The 20335-nt window shown below is 42.8% G+C and overlaps 1 protein-coding gene across 1 annotated transcript in view; it reads left to right on the forward strand.

Annotated features, from left to right (window-relative positions):
* Positions 1–12249: 12249 nt before the first annotated feature.
* The window catches only part of LOC120942945 (uromodulin-like), a 30501-nt gene continuing 22415 nt past the window's right edge, over positions 12250–20335 (forward strand). The window contains exons 1-4 of the mRNA XM_040355925.1: positions 12250–12723; positions 14991–15134; positions 16779–17029; positions 17217–17339. Of these exons, the coding sequence (XP_040211859.1) occupies positions 12279–12723; positions 14991–15134; positions 16779–17029; positions 17217–17339 (963 nt within the window). The 5' untranslated portion in view covers positions 12250–12278. The remainder of the gene's footprint in view (positions 12724–14990; positions 15135–16778; positions 17030–17216; positions 17340–20335) is intronic.

A 20335-nucleotide genomic window follows, 5' to 3' on the forward strand; every position in this document is an offset into this window, starting at 1 on the left:
CCACCAGGAGTACAGTGGGACGAGTTGATGCCAGAGTGCTGCACAGTGGCAAACACTGTGACCGCTTCTTACCCCAAGAGGGGGTGTACATCTGGTGAGTGCGGGATTTACTAGAGCACGGACTGCAGTGGTCACTATTTGGAATGCTGTAAATGATTAGTGTTGAGCAGAATACGCCATATTCGATTTCGCGATATATCACGAATATATAGCCGAATATTCGAGAAATATTCGCTAAATTCGAATATTCGTGATATTTTATCGAAATGAAATTTTTGCGAAATTTCGCTATTGCGAATGCGAAAATAATTGCGAAATTTCGACAACAGCAGAAGGAGCACTCTGATTGGCTCAGAATATTCGTGATATTTTGCACTCTGATTGGCTCAGAATATTCGTGATATTGTATCGAAATTTCGCAAAATGCGATATTGATGGCGAAATTTCGGAAGGAGCACTCTGATTGGCTCAGAATATTCGTGATATTTTACAATACAAAATAATTGCGAAATTTCGACAAATGCGGAAGGAGCACTCTGATTGGCTCAGAATATTCGTGATATTTTACAATACAAAATAATTGCGAATATTCGGCAAATGCGGAAGGAGCACTCTGATTGGCTCAGAATATTCGTGATATTTTACAATACAAAATAATTGCGAATATTCGGCAAATGCGGAAGGAGCACTCTGATTGGCTCAGAATATTCTTGATATTTTACAATAGAAAATAAAAAGTGTTTTGCTCTGGTGGTGATTCTTTACTCTATCCATCTGTCACAGCCGTTTGTCAATCAAACACCTTGAAGATTGAACACGTTCATGCTGCATGCTTTGGACTTTTTTTCACTTCACATATCAAAGAAATTTTTATGAAAGATTATTTTTCTATTATTGGGACTATATTTCTTTATATATTTGTTTCACTGTGTATTTCAAGTTATTTGCGCTTGCTTATTTTATAATTTGCCCACATGTCTTGTCACTAGACATATTTTTTATTCTTGTAGAGCGACTCCATTTTATGTCTTGTATTAATTTATGTTGTATAACATTTTTGAGTTGCTGCTGTATTCTCCCCATTTTTTAAGGTATGCGCAATTTTTTCCTTCTTACAAAAAAAAATAATATCAAACATACAAATATTCATAACAGAAACATACACAAAGCCCCCCCCTTTTGCATCAGAGACAATCAGAGTTCTCCTACCACAGTTATCGAAAATTCGCAATCATTTTCGCATTCGCATTTGGCGAAATTTCGCATTTTTTTTTTTTTTTATATTCGGCAACATAAAAGGATCGCCTCAGCTTAGCTACTCGGCCCAGGGTCTCTAATCATACCAGCAATGCTTTTAGACGTTGATAGGATGTGATCTGTTTTAAAAATAAAATTGAAAAAATGCGAATATTCGGAATTGCGAATATTCATTGCGAAATTCGAAATATATCGCGAATACTCGAATATGCCATATTCGAGCCGAATATTCGCAATACGAATATTCGTGAGCAACACTATAAATGATCATATGACCAGACACTGGGCACCTAGCACCTGAAACTACAAGTCTGTCTCTAAATTCACATTTATGGACTTTTAACTTTGCACATTTTTTATTTTTGCACATTGAATATTTGCAGGATCTTTCTTGAATGCAGTGTTCCTCATTTTTTGCATGATATTTATTGCACTTTATTGAACACTTGCAGGATTTTCTGACTGCAGGGTTTTTTGCATGCAGTGTTCCCATGCTTTTTCATAAATGTTGGTATATATGCACCAAATTTCTGTTCAGGATATTACTATTGCACCTTTTGTGGCACATGCACTATTCTTGAGCATTTATTTATCTATTCATTCATATGTATTTATTATGTTCACTATTGAACTTTAATCTAGAGATCAGACAGGCCATGAATTCTAATTAGCGCCAATTCTACATCATCAATCAATTTATCACTTCCTGATTCCCTTACCGAAGATGGCGGCAGCACCCGAGAGCCGAGGAACAGATCAGCCTTGGGTGCCGACATCGCAGGCGCACTGGACAGTTAAGTGTCCTTATATTAAAAGTCAGCAGCTGCAGTATTTGTAGCTGCTGACTTTTCTTTTTTTTAGCGGCGGAACTCCGCTTTAATGTAATGCAGTGCCGCGTCGCAAAAAATAGCCTGGTCACGAAGGGGGTAAAACCTTCTGGAGCTGAAGTGGTTAAACATTCAAGAACAATGAAATGTACACATATTGAACTTTGATGCCACAAACCGAGAGAATGGTACGAGGAATTCCCCTCCGTCTTAGGAATGTGACATAACGGCTGAGACACAAGGGAGAGAAGTTTAACCCTTTCACTGTCAGAGATGTTTTTTTTTGTACAGGTTTAAAAATCATTTCAAATTACCTAAACCCCCCAAACATGATATATTTTCTGAATGCCTGGAGAATAAAATGGCGATACTTCCAATTTTTTTATGCCACATGATATTATTGCAATGGTTTATCAAGAACACATTTTCAGTAACAAATACACTAAATAACAATTTTAGGGCTCAAATAAGCAATAAGTTACCTAATTTGTCATACAATCTCAAAGATGACGTTGGCACCAGGTAAATAGATACCTAAGATGTCAAGCCTTAAAATTGTGTGTGCCCGTGAAACAGCGACAAGCGTTGGCACGCTGAATTTCCCATGGGCAACGATGTAAAAGCCCCTATGGGTCACGATTTTAGAGTAAAAGATGCATGTGTTTCCATGTGTTTCCATTGTTAGGTGTATGTATTGAAAAAGCGGGGTGCCCCACTGCTCAAGTAAACAAAGGGGCGGGGTCACATAGTGATATTGGATATTGGACAATGACATCATCATGTGGCCCTGCCCCTTTGTTTACTTCAGGGAAGTCGGGAGGGGGTTGCTGGGGGGGGGGGGGGGGGGGGGCGTGAAGCCCCGAATGTGACCCTGAAAAGCCCAGAGTCTCATAATGGCAGGGCTCCATTGTTAGTCCTAAGCAAGCGGCGAGCGATGGGACCGATCTGATCCTAAGCGCCGCCGAATGTGGCCGAGTGCGGCTGAGTGAGGCCGAGTCCTGCTGACTCGCCGAGTGCTATAGCAGGTCCCGCCTTCTGGAGCCTGTGCAACGCCTATGATGGACGTCCCACTGGGTCAATGCTGCGACCGTGGGACGTGTGACGTCCATCATATACGCTGCAGGCTCCAGAAGGCGGGAATTACAATGCGGCCGCCGCACCACATCCCCGCTCGTCGCTCGTCGCTCCCAGCCTCCATTGCCCCCTGCCTCCACCCCCCTCTGTGGTGCCACTGCAGCCACCATCACCCCCTTCCTCCAATCACCCCCTGCCTCCAATCTCCATGCGCAGTTCCAAGCCAAACCGATCTCGGTTATTTTTCCTGGCACATTTCCGCAACCACGGACATTTATGAAGGGGGGAAAAGTGCCCATTTTTACAAACTGTCCATAAAAATACGGACGGTTGGCAACCCTGGCGTACGCTCGGCCGGAAGGGGATAATATGGCTTACTTAGACTATATGAGGGGGAAAGATTCGAGATCTTGTGTAATCAATCTTGCTTCACTTCTAATGGAGCATTCAAAGATATCTAAGCAACAGTCCTTCAAACAGGATCCACCACATTTTTTGGTTAGAGCCGTAAACATAAAGAATGAAGAAACCTGAAGCCAAAGTAAAAAGAGCAGCAAACGGTAAATAAGGCATGTTAGAGATTTTCTCTTGGGCAGTACAATCCGGAGGTGGTGAAGGTGAAGTCTTATCTGGGAACCAGACGGCTTTGGGAGAGAATTCTGCTCATGAAGGAGTGATAGGCAACAGAGATTTCCAGGATGGAAAAACAACCGGATCTCCTCCTCCTCCTCCTCCTGATCCTTCTGGGAGCTTCTCATGGAGCAACAGGTGAGTGGATTCAAGAAGAGCGGACTCTTCATTCATTTGTTTCTATGAATATTCCCAGTACACATGATGACTGGATGAATGTCGTTTCAAAATACTTCAAGTTCAAATATTTATTTATTTATACATTGTAATTTATTCATTTATAAAAATGTTACATTTTACAACGTATTGTATAACTTTTGAAACAAATAAATATTTTGAAAGTGAAAATACTTCAAAATGTAATTTGCTTTTAACCCCTTGCTTACTGGGCACATATAACCCCTTCCTGCCCAGGCTAAATTTCAGCTTGCGGCACTGCGTCGCTTTAACTGACAATTGCGCGGTCGTGCGACGTGGCTCCCAAACAAAATTGACGTCTTTTTTTTCCCACAAATAGATCTTTCTTTTGGTGGTATTTGATCATCTCTGCGGTTTTTATTTTTTGCGCTATAAACAAAAAAAGAGCGACAAATTAGAAAAAATACAATGGGGCAGATTCATCAAAGAGATACGACGGCGGATCTCCTGATCCGCCGTCGTACCTCTGAGTCCAGCCGGTCGGATCTATGAGGCTGATTCATAGAATCAGATTCCTCATAGATCTCCCTTAGATCCGACTGGTGTAACTGACTTACACCAGTCAAATCTTAGGCTGCAATCTAGGCTGCAATCTACCGCCGGCCGCTAGGTGTCGTCGCTTTTTTTTACGCGCCGGATATGCAAATGAGGAGAACCGCCGATTCAAGTCCGTACGCCCGCCCGTCGCTTTTTTTTTAACGTCGTTTGCGTTCGGCTTTTTCCGGCGGATAGCTACCCCTGCTATATGAGGGGTAGCTAATGTTAAGTATGGCCGTCGTTCCCGCGCCGAGATTCAAATTTTTACGTCGTTTGCGTAAGTCGATCGGGAATACGGATGGCCGCAATTGACGTACCCGCCGCAAACAATGACGTCCTAGCGACGTCATTTGGAGCATGCGCACTGGGAAATTTCGCCAGCGGCGCATGCGCAGTTAAATCGGCGCGGGAACGCGCCTGATTTAAATTGTACACTCCCCCTAGCCGCGGAATTTGCATTCCGCCGGGGGAGTTACGATCCGACAATGCAATTTTCGAGGTAAGTGCTTGATGAATACTGCACTTGCCTCGCAAAATCGCACCGGCGGATCGTAAAACACGTAGATCGAGCGGATCTAAAGATCCACTGATCTACATGAATCTGGCCCAATATTTTTTACTTTTTGCTATAATAAATATCCCAATTAAAAAAAAAAAAAATTCTCAGTTTAGGGCGATACGTATTCTTCTACATATTTTTGGTAAAAAAAAAAAAACGCAATAAGCGTATAGTGACTAGTTTGCGCAAAACAAAATAGGGGACATAATTATGTACCGTATTTTCCTGCGTATACGACAACTTTCTAACCCCTTAAAATCTTCTTAAAAGCCGGGGGTCGTCTTATACGCCGGTAACCTAACATCCCTTACCTTATCCTAATACATGCAGAATCGTGGCCGTCCATTTTTTTCAAAAGCCGCGCCTCCTACGTCTTCTGTTCCGTGATAGGCGGAACACTCAGCTTCCCAGGAGGCACTGTGTTCAGTGTTCCGCCTATCACGGAGGCCCTCTTGTCCTGTGTTTAGTGTCCGCCTATCACGGAGGCCTTTCGTCCTTGGACGAGAGGGCCTCCGTGATAGGCGAACACTGAACACAGTGCCTCCTGGGAAGCTGAGTGTTCCGCCTATCACGGAACAGAAGATGTAGGAGGCGCAGCTTTTGAAAAAAATGTACGGCCGCGATTCTGCATGTCTTAGGATAAGGTAAGGGCACAGCGAGTCTGGCATGTAATGGGGCACAGTCTGGCATGTAATGGGGCACAGTCTGGCATGTAATGGGGCACAGTCTGGCATGTAATGGGGCATAGTCTGGCATGTAATGGGCACAGTCTGGCATGTAATGGGCACAGTCTGGTATGTAATGAGGCACAGTCTGGCATGTAATGGGGCACAGTCTGGCATGTAATGGGGCACAGTCTGGCATGTAATGGGCATAGTCTGGCATGTAATGGGGCACAGTCTGGCATGTAATGGGGCACAGTCTGGCATGTAATGGGGCACAGTCTGGCATGTAATGAGGCACAGTCTGGCATGTAATGGGGCACAGTCTGGCACGTAATGGGGCACAGTCTGGCATGTAATGGTGGCACCGTGAGGCGAGGCATGACTAGTAGGAAGGGGGTCATCTTATACAGCGAGTATATCCCAAAACCAACATTTTGGCTGGAAAATTAGGGGGTCGTCTTATACGCCCAGTCGTCTTATACGCCGGCAAATTCGGTATTTTTTTTATTTTAATTTTGTTTTACTAGTAATGGCGGCGATCTGCGATTTTTATTGTGACTGCGACATTATGGCGGACACATCGGACACTTTTGACACCTTTTTGAGACCATTCACATTTATACAGCGAGCAGTGTTATAAATATGCACTGATTACTGTAAAAATGTGACTGGCAGGCAAGGGGTTAACACTAGGGGGCGATCAAGAGGTTAAATGTGTTCCCTGGGAGTGATTCTTACTGTTGGGGGAGGTGACCGATCTGTGTCCCTATGGCACACAGATCGGTCTCCTCTCTCCCTGACAGGACGTGGATCTCTGTGTTTACACACAGAGATCCATGGTCCTGCTCAGTTACTGGGCAATCGCGGCCACATGAGTTTGGGCACAGTGTTGTTGGGCACAGTGAGGTGGCAATGGGTACAGTGAGGTTGGGCAGAGTGAGGTTGGGCACAGTGAGGCTGCAATGGGCACAGTGAGACGTGCAAATGGGCATTGTTGACCCTCTTTTCCGCTTACAGTGGCTGCTGCATTCTCACCCTAGGCTTATACTCGAGTCAATACGTTTTCCCATTTTTTGGGGGGTAAAATTAAGTGCCTCGGCTTATATTCGAGTATGTACCTATGTATTTACCGATTTGAGTTTGCATACTCATTTGTACTGCAATAGTCCAACTGCCCCCTCTCTTCTGGTCTTTATGGTTCTGGGGACCTAAAAGCCCTGGGCCAGATTCACAGAAGAAATACGCCGGAGTATCTACTGATACTTCGGCATATTTTCAAATTTGCCGCGTCGTATCTTTAGTTTGAATCCTCAAACCAAGATACGACGGCTTTTGGCTTCGATCCGACAGGCGTACGGCTTTGTACGCCTTCGGATCGTAGGTGTAATACTTCGGCGCCCGCTGGGAGGAGTTTGCGTCGTTTTCCGCATCGGGTATGCAAATTAGCTGTTTACGGCGATCCACGAAGGTACGCGCGGCCATCACATTCTCTTACGTCGTCGCTAGTCGGCTTTTCCTGGCGTAAAGTTACAGCTGCTTTTTTGTGGCTTATATTTAGACTTGCCATGTTAAAGTATGGCCGTCGTTCCCGCGTCGAAATTTGATTTTTTTTTTTTTTTTCGTAAGTCGTCCGTGAATAGGGATGGACGTAACTCACGTCTAAGTTAAAAAAATTACGTCCCTGACGCGCTGAATCGACGTCGTTTACGTCGAGTTACGCCGTGTAAAAATAGGGCTAAGTCCTATTTGACTAAGCCCTATTAAGTATGGCCGTCGTTCCCGCGTCGAAATTTTAAACTCTACGTCGTTTGCGTAAGACGTCCTTGAATGGCGCTGGACGCCATTTACGTTAACGTCTAAGCAAATGACGTCGGAGCGTCGTCTGTTAGCGCAATGCACGTCGGGTAAGTTACCCGACGGAGCATGCGCAGTACGTCCGGCGCGGGAGCGCGCCTAATTTAAATGGGACTCGCCCCATTAGATTCGGCACGCCTTGCGCCGGACACATTTAAGTTACACCGCCGCAAATTTCAAGGTAAGTGCTTTGTGGATCGGGCACTTAGGTAGAAATTTTGCGGCGGTGTAACTTAAATCGGAAGATTTAAGTTACGCCGGATATTTGTGGATCTGGCCCTAAAATGTTATTATTCTGCCTAAAACGTATCATTGAGACGACCTACTAAAAGGGGGGAAAATGTTCACCTAACAAAGGCAAGTTTCGGAAACATTATGTAATTCTTATGATTCTTACCGGCACTTCTAGGTTACGGAATTTAAAAAATGAGCACTTTGCTCCATTTACTTTTTATTACAAACGTCCAGCATTGTTTCTTTCACAAGGAACGTTGTTTGTGCATTATATAGACGGATCACATGACAGATACCGAACAATTTCCCGTCAACAGCGCCCAACAGACCTGTTCAGCAGGAAAATATTATTTTTTTGTCCTTTACTGGAACTAAAATATCAAATGTGTCTGAAAGTCTGCAAAGCATGACAAACACAGAAAAAAATAATTTCTTATACCGTATATACTCGAGTATAAGCCGAGGCACCTAATTTTACCACAAAAAACTGGGAGAGCTTATTGATTCGAGTATAAACCTAGGGTGAGAAATACAGCAGCTACTGTAAGTGGAAAAGACAACAATGTCCATCTGCAGCCTCACTGTGCCCATTTGCAGCCTCACTGTGCCCATTTGCAGCTTCACTGTGCCCATTTGCAACCTCACTGGTCCCATATGCAGCTTCACTGTGCCCATTTGCAGCCTCACTGTGCCCATTTGCAGCCTCACTGGTTCCAAATGCAGCCTCACTGTTCCCATATGCAGCCTCACTGTGCCCATATGCATGCCTCACTGTTCCCATATGCAGCCTCACTGTGTTCATCTGCAGCTTCACTGTGCCCATCTGCAGCTTCATTGTACCCATCTCCCTGCCTCACTGTGCCCATCTCCCTACCTCACTGTGCCCATCTGCAGCCTCATGTACCTGATCTCCTGTGAGATGCAGTCTAGTCGTTCGGCCGTCCAGTGTAACAAAGCCCCGCCTTCTCCTCGTCCTCGTCCGTGATGGAACACTGATTCAGTTTCCCATCAGTAAGTAATTCAGTGTTCCGCCTATCACGGACGAGGATTAGGAGAAGGCGGGGCTTTGTTACACTGGACGGCCGCCGACTTGACTGCATGTCACAGCGCCGGGGAGATCAGGTTCATGAGGGTGCAGGTGGGCACAGTGAGGCAGGGAGACGGGCACAGTGAGGCAGGGAGATGGGCACAGTGAGGCTGCAGATGGACACAGTGAGGCAGGGAGATGGGCACAGTGAGGCAGGGAGATGGGCACAGTGAAGCTGCAGATGGACACAGTGAGGCAGGGAGATGGGCACAGTGAGGCAGGGAGATGGGCACAGTGAGGCAGGTAGATGGGCACAGTGAAGCTGCAGATGGACACAGTGAGGCAGGGAGATGGGCACAGTGAAGCTGCAGATGGACACAGTGAGGCTGAATATGGGAACAGTGAGGCAGGGAGACTCGAGTATAAGCCAAAGGGGGTTTTTTCAACACAAAAAAAATGTGCTGAAATTAAAATTATAATTATTATTATTATTATGGTACAATTAAAAAAAAAAACTTTTGGCCTCCCCATCTCCTCCAGGAAATAAAATAGTTGGGTATGTATGTACTGATGACTGTTTTACCCGGGGGGGGGGGGGGGGGGGGGTCTAGTTTTTTTTTTTCAGGGTGGGGTCTAGTTTAGAAAAAGTGAAATTAACCACTTTAGCCCCGGACCACTTGGCTGCCAAATGACCAGGCCTCTTTTTGCGATTCGGCACTGACAATTGCGCGGTCGTGCGACGTGGCTCCCAAACAAAATTGACGTCCTTTTTTCTCCCACAAATAGAAATGTATTTTGGTGGTATTTGATCACCTCTGCGGTTTTTATTTTTTATTTTTATTTGTATTTTTTTTTTTTCGCTATAAACAAAAATAGAGCGACAATTTTGAAAAAAAATCTATATATTTTTTTCTGTAATAAATATCCCCCAAAAATATATAAAATAAAAAATAATTGTTCCTCAGTTTAGGCCAAAACATATTCTTCTACATTTTTGGTAAAAAAAAAAAATTACATTAAATGTAAACTTAAAAAAAAAATAAAACTTTATTTTGAATCACAAAGCAAAAAAAATAAAACAATCTATAAATGTATTGAATTGTTATTGAATAAAGTTAATACATTGTGACACTAACTGGATTTACGATGTCATTTCAGAGAATCAGACCGACTCCCCTTCAACAATTCCTGCGTCTTCATATCCCAATACAGACCTTACAGCTCTTACCATGGAAACTCCTTCTACTAATACTTCTACATCGTCAAATATTACCATGGAGTCCCTTTCTACAACAGCATTAATTCCTGCTGAAACAGCTTCTGAGACTTTGTATCCCTCTATGGGTGTCCAGAATGTCATAACTGACTTTACACCTACAGCATCTGATAACCCCACACCTCTTACCATGGAAACCCCTTCCACTAATGCTGTTACTACATCAGCTCTTACAACAGAGTCTCTTTCTACAACAGCTTTTAGTAGGACAGTTCCTGCTGACATTGTTTCTACCACTACAGACATCCAAAGTATTGTAACTGAATCTGAACCTACAGCATTTGATAACCCCACACCTCTTACCATGGAAACTCCTTCCACTGATGCTGTTACCTTATCGCTTCTTACAGCAGAGTCTCTTTCTACAAAAGCTTTAAGTACAACAGTTCCTGATGATACTGCCTCTACAACTTCGTATCCCACTACGGACATCCAAAGTATTATAACTGACTCAACACCTACGGCATCTGATAACTTCACACCTCTTACCATGGAAACTCCCTCCACTGATCCCCTTACCTCATCAGCTCTTACAATGGAGCCTCTTTCTACAACATATTTAAGTACAACAGTTCCTGATGATACTGCCTCTACAACTTTGTATCCCACTACGGACATCCCAAATTTGATAACTGACTCTACACTTACAACATATGATAACCTCACACCTCTTACCACGGAAACCCCTTCCACTAATGCTGTTACCACATCAGCTTTTACAACAGAGTCTCTTTCTACAACAGATTTAAGTACACAAGTTCCTGCTGATACTGCTTCTGCAACTTCGTATCCCACTACGGATATCCAAAGTATTATAACTGACTCTACACCTATGACATATGATAACCTCACACCTCTTACCACGGAAACTCCTTCCACTGATGCTGTTACTTCATCAGCTCTTACAACAGAGTCTCTTTCTACAACAGATTTAAGTACAAGAGTTCCTGATGACATAGTTTCTACAACTTCGTATCCCACTACGGACATATCAAATTTTATAACTGACTCTGCCTCTACAGCATCTGATAACCCCACACCTCTTACAATGGAAACTCCTTCCACTGATCCTCTTACATCATCAGCTTTTACAATGGAACCTCTTTCTCCAACAGCTTTAAGTACAACAGATTCCACTGATACTGCTTCTACAACTTTGTATCCCACTACTGACATATCAAATTTTATAACGGACTCTACACCTCTTACCATGGAAACTCCCTCCACTGATGCTGTTACCTCATCAGCTCTTACAACAGAGTCTCTTTCTACAACAGATTTAAGTACAACAGTTCCTGCTGATACTGCTTCTACAACTTTGTATCCCATTACAGACATCCAAAGTATTATAACTGACTCTACACCTACGGCATCTGATAACCCCACAGCTCTTACCATGGAAACTCCTTCCACTGATGCTGTTGCCTCATCAGCTCTTACAACGGAGCCTCTTTCTACAACAGATTTAAGTACAACAGTTCCTGATGATACTGCCTCTACAACTTTGTATCCCACTACGGACATATCAAATTTGATAACTGACTCTACACTTACAACATATGATAACCTCACACCTCTTACCACGGAAACCCCTTCCACTAATGCTGTTACCTCTTCAGCTCTTACAACAGAGTCTCTTTCTACAACAGATTTAAGTACAACAGTTCCTGCTGATACTGCCTCTACAACTTTGTATCCCACTACTGACATCCCAAGTATTATAACTGACTCTACACCTATGACATATGATAACCTCACACCTCTTACCATGGAAACTCCCTCCACTGATCCTCTTACCTCATCAGCTTTTACAATGGCACCTCTTTCTACAACAGCTTTAAGTACAACAGATTCCACTGATACTGCTTCTGCAACTTTGTATCCCACTACGGACATATCAAATTTTATAACTGACTCAACACCTACAGCATCTGATAACCCCACACCTCTTACAATGGAAACTCCTTCCACTGATCCTCTTACATCATCAGCTTTTACAATGGAACCTCTTTCTACAACAGCCTTAAGTACAACAGATTTCACTGATACTGCTTCTGCAACTTTGTATCCCAATACGGACATCCCAAATCTGATAACTGACTCTACATCTATGGTATCTGATAACCCCACACCTCTTACCATGGAAAATCCTTCCACTGATGTTGTTACCTCATCAGCTCTTACAATTGAGCCTCTTTCTACAACAGATTTAAGTACAACAGTTCCTGCTGATACTGTTTCTACAACTTCGTATCCCACTACGGACATCCCAAATTTGATAACTGACTCTGCCTCTACGGCATCTGATAACCCCACACCTCTTACAATGGAAACTCCCTCCACTGATCCTCTTACATCATCAGCTTTTACAATGGAACCTCTTTCTACAACAGATTTAAGTACAACAGATTCCACTGATACTGCTTCTACAACTTCGTATCCCACTACTGACATTTCAAATTTTATAACGGACTCTACACCTCTTACCATGGAAACTCCTTCCACTGATGCTTTTACCTCATCAGGTCAAACAACGGGACCTCTTTCCACTTCAGCAGTTACACATCGCGGCTGTACAGTGAGAGGTAAGTCTGGTCACGGACCCAAATTTATTTTTTGCAGACAACGGGCCAAAAAGATGACAGATGTAACGGTCAGGGGTTAACGGCGTTACGATATTCCATTCCACCAACCCACCAGCCGCAAGTTTTCATCGCAAGTGCCTGATTCACGATGAAAACTACGCCGGCGGCCTCCGGCGCAAGGCGGGGCCAATTCAAATGGGCGTGTGCCATTTAAATTAGGCGCGCTCCCGCGCCGGACCTACTGCGCATGCTCCGTTTCCTAACTCCCGCCGTGCTTTGCGCGCCGTGACGTCATTTTTTTCGAACGGCGACGTGCGTAGCGTACTTCCGTATTCCCGGACGTGTTACGCAAAGGACGTTAAATTTTAAATTTCGACGCAGGAACGACGGCCATACTTTAGACAGCAATACGATTGCTGACTAAAGTTAGGGCACCCAAAACGACGACTAAATTTGCGACGGGAAACTAGACTAGCGGCGACGTAGCGAACGCAAAAATCCGTCAGGGATCCGCCGTAACTGCTAATTTGCATACCTGACGCTGGTTTACGACGCGAACTCTCCCCCAGCGGCGGACGCGGTACTGCATCTTAAGATCCGACAGTGTAAAACAATTACACATGTCGGATCTTATGGATATCTATGCGTAACTGATTCTATGAATCAGTCGCATAGATAGAAACAGAGATACGACGGCGTATGAGGAGAAACGCCGTCGTATCTCTTTGGTGAATCTGGCCCTCAGATCTGACCATCCTGGGTCTTCTGGAGACATATGACGTTTTAAGGACCAATTAGTGTGTTCCCCTCCCCAGAGGTACCTTTTGCCTATTTTACCCAGACAAAAAAAATAATTATAATTTTGTCTTCTTTTGTAACTAAAGATCTATGGAAGAGCCCCGGGGCCATCAAAAAAAAAAAAAATACAAAATTCTGAGTTTCAAAGTCAGAATTCTGAGATTAACCGATTGGGACCCGCGCTATAGTCAAATGACGGCTACAGCGCGGATCCGAAAATCCAAGTGGACGTCAATTGACGTCCGCCCCTTTGCGCGTTCCCCGCGCGCGCTCCAGAGCGCGCAGCGGGGAAACTCTGTGTTGGCCGTGTCCCTTGGACACAGCCAATTACAGATCGCCGCAAACGGCCAATCAGAGTGGCCGTTTGCGATGCGTTCTGTGCGGCCAATGAGAGATGATCTCATATGTAAACATATGAGATCATCTCTCATTGCCGTTTTACACAGAGACAGCGGTGCTGTCTCTGGAGAGGAGACCGATCTGTGTCCCTTGTACATAGGGACACAGATCGGTCACCTCCCCCAGTCACCCCCCCTCCACCTACAGTTAGAAACACTATGCAGGGTACACATTTAACCCCTTCCTCACCCCCTAATGTTAACCCCTTCAATGCCAGTCACATTTATATTGTAATTAGTGCATATTTATAGCACTGATCGCAGTATAAATGTGAATGGCGCCAAAAATGTGTCAAAAGTGTCCGATGTGTCCGCCATAACGTCGCAGTCCCAAAAAAAATCGCAGATCGCCGCCATTTCTAATAAAAAAAAAAATATAAAAAAATAATAATTCTGTCCCCTATTTTTTAGGCGCTATAACTTTTGCGCAAACCAGTCGCTTATTGCGTTTTTTTTTTTTTTTTACCAAAAATATGTAGAAGAATACGTATCGCCCTAAACTGAGGAAAAAAATGTGTTTTTTTTTTTTAATTGGCATATTTATTATAGCAACAAGTAAAAAATATTGTATTTCTTTCAAAATTGTCGCTCTTTTTTGTTTATAGCGCAAAAAATAAAAACCGCACAGGCGATCAAATACCACCAAAAGAAAGCTCTACTTGTGGGGAAAAAAGGATGTCAATTTTGTTTGGGAGCCACGTCGCACGACCGCGCAATTGTTAGTTAAAGCGACGCAGTGCCGAAAGCTGAAATTTCACCTGGGCAGGAGGGGGGTATATGTGCCCAGTAAGCAAGTGGTTAAAAGTCAGAATGCTGAGATTAAAAGTCAGAATTCTGACTTTGAAACTCAGAATTTTGTATTTTTTTTATATGATAGCCCCAGGGCTATTCCATAGGTTTTTCTTGTGATGTCTTTCACGTGTCTTAGGTTCTAAATCAAAATACTAATTCCACCATAACACTGATAAAGGAAATATTTATTTAAATGTATATGTATCAATTTATTTATTTTTTATTTAAAAGTATTTATTGAATTTTGTTTAATGTCATATTTCATGTTTTGTGTTGCAGAGGGGACCTCTTTTACTGTGTTAGCAGACAAATACCTCAACTCCTTAGGTTTTTCATTCTACTTGGAAATAGTTGTGAATCTCTTATCTTTAAGATTTCCCTGTGTCACCCGACAATATACCTCAGTAACACTGGACAATGCAGGTAAATACAAACTCACTTCTTACTTGTTTTCGGTACTAAATTGTGATTAGAGGTTTTGTTCTTGAGGAGAATCTCTGAAGGATGGCAATGGAAAAAAATGTTTCTCAAAAAGGTACTTCCATATTTTATGTGTTGTTGGGTTCAGGGCCGTCTTAATAGCATCATGGGCCCCTGGGCAAAGTAATGCTCTGGGGCCCCTACAACGATGACAGTGCAGGTAAACAGACATCAAGTAGGTAGGAGGCAGACTGCCTCCCCTGTGTATCTATCACTCTCAGGACCATCATGTGGCCCCCAATTTTGGGGCAGCGTGGGCGCATGCAGCTGGGGCCCCTGGTCAGTGCCCAGGTGTGCCCTTTCATTAAGACAGCCCTGGTTGGGTTTGGACTCTTCCAGAATCTTTTTTGCAGGTCTCCGCAAGCTTGGCACAAACTTTCTGAACGATGTGGTATCACCAATGTGGCATTGAGATTTTTCTTGTATTAAAAACTAATTGGTAAATGGCAATCCATCCACCCCAAATACCCGCTGGGTTTTTACATTGGCAAGATGTTCTCTTGTAAGAAAAGAAATGGCTGCACATCCAGGAATTCCGATTATTGTTTAAAGTGATAACACCAAAGACGCCAACACAAAGGTCACGTAGACGCGTTTCACACATACATCTTGTGCTTAATCATTGATGATATTCAGTAATGATTAAGCACAATATGTTTGTGTGAAACGCGTCTACGTGACCTGGTGTTGGTGTCTTCTTGTTATCACTTTGAACAATAAAAGGCAATCAGAATTCCTGGATGTGCAGCCATTTCTTTTCTTACAAGTTTCCCACAGAGGCGGGCCGGGGCTGGCACTCTACGAGACATTTCACCTCAGGTTCTCATCAGACACCCGGAGCAGCGGCTCTTTTTCTTTGTATATTAAAGGGGTTGTAAAGGTAATTTTTGTCCCCCAAAATATCTTCCTTTCCCTTAGTGCAGTCCTCCTTCACTTACCTCATCCTTCGGTTTTGCTTTTAAATGTCCTTATTTCTTCTGAGAAATCCTCACTTCCTGTTCTTCTGTCTGTAACTCCACACAGTAATGCGAAACTTTCTCCCTGGTGTGGAGAAAGCCTCTTGAGGGGAGAGGGGGCGAGCAGGATAGTCAGGATGCCCACTAACACACAGCTCCTTTCTCTATCTGCAAAGTAGAGCGTGTCTTGACCCTCCTGCTTGCCCCCTCAAGAGGCTTTCTCCACACCAGGGAGAAAGCCTCGCATTACTGTGTGGAGTTACAGACAGAAGAACAGGAAGTGAGGATTTCTCAGAAGAAATAAGGACATTTAAAAGCAAAATAGAAGGATGAGGTAAGTGAAGGAGGACTGCACTAAGGTAAAGGAAGCTATTTAGGGAAAAATAATTTTACCTTTACAACCCCTTTAAGATCTTCTCTTACCAGCTTCTGACCCCATTCCCCACAACCTCATAGTTTTTTTTTTCTTTTAACATTAGTATTTTATTGCATTTTTCAGAAAGAAAAAAAAACATGAAGCACACGCATAAAATCACAACACTACATTTTTAATAAATGAAAGCCTAAATAATGTCTGTGAGAGATGGAATGAACACATTTCTACTTTTCCAATAATCTGATTTCTATTTAGACACAAATGAAACCATCACTACCGAGAAGGGCTATTTCCTGCAAAGCATAAAGGGAAACTACAGGGACTCTCAGGCAGACGTCCAAATGCTTCCTTGCAATCAGTCTCTTCTCTATGGACTAAAAAGAGCTCTGGAAATTTCCCCCGCTGAGTCTGTCATTACCGTATTCACTTCTGGTTCCATGATAGATTACAATGACCCTCAGCTCCTGTCTGAGGTTTACACATTGCTGGAGGAAAAGAAATCACAAGTAAGAACTATTCATGTAAAGTCATACATCGTCTACGTATCTCTGACCAATAGCTAATCATATTATCTTTCTCCAGGTTTACTTTCTGCAGCATCTCTGTAGAATGTATATCAATACAAGTTACATAAGATCATTTAATGTCTATATTTTTCTTACCCCTAGACAATTATAGTATTTCTCTCTTCAGGTTTATGTCATGCTGTATACTGGAAATTGTTCAGTGAGTGCCTCAGAAGAAGAAATATTCAATAACATCTCATCTATTAGTTTTGGAGAATTCCTCGCTGTTAATGATTATAATTATTATCAGGTAAGACGTTGTATTTTTCTATTTTTAACAGTCTAAGCCAGGGGTGCCCAACCTATTGAAGAACATGGACCACTTAAGCGGCTTGGTAACCGGTCACGGTGCCACAATGAGCGGAGCGGGTTGTTGGCAGCCCACTCAGCTCTATAGAGCCCACTCTACTCTCAGCACACCAAACTGGCAGGTAATAGAAGTCTATGGCTCAGTGCAGGTATCCCTCAGGTGCACTTCTCTGCACCCGTGGATCAGTTTGAAAGCAGCCCAGTAACCACTGCAGAACACATATGCCCATATATACACTGTGATTTTAGTAATAAACTTACCTTTAATAACAGCATTCTATTCTATGTTATCCTATCCCAGAGCAGGAGGTTGGGGGCCACATCAGAGGGCTCCGCCGGCCACATGTGGCCCCCGGGCCACTGGTTGGGCACCCCTGGTCTAAGCTATTGATGATGATGATAAATATAGACACATGATGTATATTTAATTCACAAAGATGTTTCTCTCTTGTTTGGTTTTCATTTTCTTGATAAGTCATCTCACAGTTATCATCAGGTTGCATTTTATGAAGTCATAACCTGAGCAGTAATCCATGTGAATTCATTTTACATTGATTTGGTCATAACAGACAACAAACTCTGACAGTGGGGTTTATTTACTAAAGGAAAATCCACTTTGCACTACAAGTGCACTTGGAAGGGTACTTGGAAGTGCAGCCACTGTAGATCTGAGGAGGACATGCAAGGAAAGTAAAAAACAGCATGTATGCTTGTACATGACTGGATGATAAAATCATTAGAGCTTCCCCTCATTTCAGATCTTCTCCTCAAATCTAAAGTGACTGCACTTCCAAGTGCACTTGGAGCGTAAAGTGGATTTGCCTTTAGTAAATCACCCCCAGTGTCACAACAGTTCTGACCAGCACAGTTTTTATTTATTTTCTAAGAGCTGGATGCACAAAATATAACTGGACAAATTGTGTTTTTGACACCCACTTTTCACACTGACCTTTAGCTCTGATTATGGCCTTTGACCCTAACCCTGGCAATGACCTAGATCAAATCCTGATCCGGCCATTTTTTCTTAATTAACATTATTAGCATTATCATTATGATTCTCCATGGTAGTGCTAGTCTACCCATGTCCTTTTTTAACAACAGGTTGCAATCAGGCCTTGAAAAGGCTAAAAAAAATATATAAAATTTAGCTCCCATTCACTTTAAAGGGGTTCTATGCTATGATTAGGGTTTGTGGATTTCAGGCTGGGTCCAGAACACTGAACCCAGGCTAGTTCACTCATCGCTAGACAGTAAGAAAAATGTTCCTTACAATGATGGTAAGGGTAAAGAATGTCCCTTCATATTAATGGGTATAATATTACATTAATAGTTGGTGGGAAGAATGCTCCCCATTAAAGATAGTTAAAATGTTCCTTGGTGTCAGTGGTTATTAACTTGAGATACCAGGGATGAGATTCCATCATGCCTCATTTGCTCTGCCCATTGGTGTTGGTTCTGAAACTAAGTAGACATCATGAGGTAGGTTCACTATTGCTCACTGCTAAAGGAACCCCTCAGAAACCTCAGGAGAAACTTTGGTTAACCTGCTGAGTGGTAATCCCGAGTCTGGCTTGGGGTGGAATTTCAGCACCAATAGCGGTAACCCCGAGCCAGACTCGAGATTGAATCTACAGGATACAGGCATGGTTTACTTACCTTGTACCTGCATCCTGCGATGTCTCCCCCCTGTGCGATCGAGCTGTCTCCTCGCTTGATTCACACAGTGTTGAGTGCCACCGAGCTCCGTTCCCTGCGACGTTACGACACACGGGGGTGGAGATCGGCGCCAAATTCAAAAAAGTAAAAACACAATTGTAACGAAACGTCCCACACTCCGATTGAGTGCTTCCGTCATATACTGCTTCCTATCAGTCTGGATATAGATATCAGATACTCACAAGCACACAACGAGACAAGACTTGTTTGTGTGCTAAACATGGAGTGTTTAATAGAACCAAGAATACAACCTTATATACAGTTTAAAGAGGAGGTAACCAGAACATAAATTAACATGAGCTAATTAACTAATCATTTACCCAGACTAGGTGACTCATAGATATGACCTTTCAAGGTAGACATCCCGTCTCCTCTCACCTGCTATACAATACACATTATCATAAGTGTAAACACAGGACATCTTCACACAATATCAGGGTCAATTAACATCTAACAGTATGTGTCCCAACATGATGAATGAATCACTCTTACAATTAACCTGTTGAGTTGAGGATCAACAACCTGTAAATAGTTCTTACAGATATCCTGGAATATATTGTGGATATTAATTAAATAATCCCATCTCAGGTAGTCCAAGATATCATTCCTAAGTCATCCTATGCCCCTAGTGGACATAGGATGATTTTAGACATAAGATGGTTCGGGGATGTCCCGGGTGAGTCTGTCACAACAGTATACATACAGTACTGTATAAAATAAATACACATTCCCTTTGTCCCTAGTGGTCTGTCCGGTGTCCTGCATGCACTTTTATGTTATAAATACTGTTCTTTCTGACTGGAAACTCTTGATTGTCCATAGCAACCAAAAAGTGTCCCTTTATGTCAAAAGTGGTTTAAGAGCAGCTAGAAAACAGCGATAATAAATTATAATCACTTGCAGAATTGAGTGATAGCGATTTGTGGGGAAATTCGTCATCAAACACTGAAAGTAATGACAGCGACAATTCTGCAACTGAGCAAATTTCAGTGATTTTGAGTTGATTACATTATTGATTAATTTTTATTATTATTATATTATTATTTGTTATAATTATTTATGATTTTGTGTTTCAAACTTTATCTTACCCGGGATGTCTACTAGACTCCTGTTTGGACAGATTTAAATTATTCCTAAGAATTACAGGCCTACACTGTAAAACGTCAAATTTTCATGCAAAATAATTGTACCGCTTTCAGCACCTAAAATCTGAAAGAATCA

The sequence above is a fragment of the Rana temporaria genome, chromosome 6, assembly GCF_905171775.1.
Source record: "Rana temporaria chromosome 6, aRanTem1.1, whole genome shotgun sequence".
NCBI classification, from domain to species: Eukaryota; Metazoa; Chordata; class Amphibia; order Anura; family Ranidae; genus Rana; species Rana temporaria.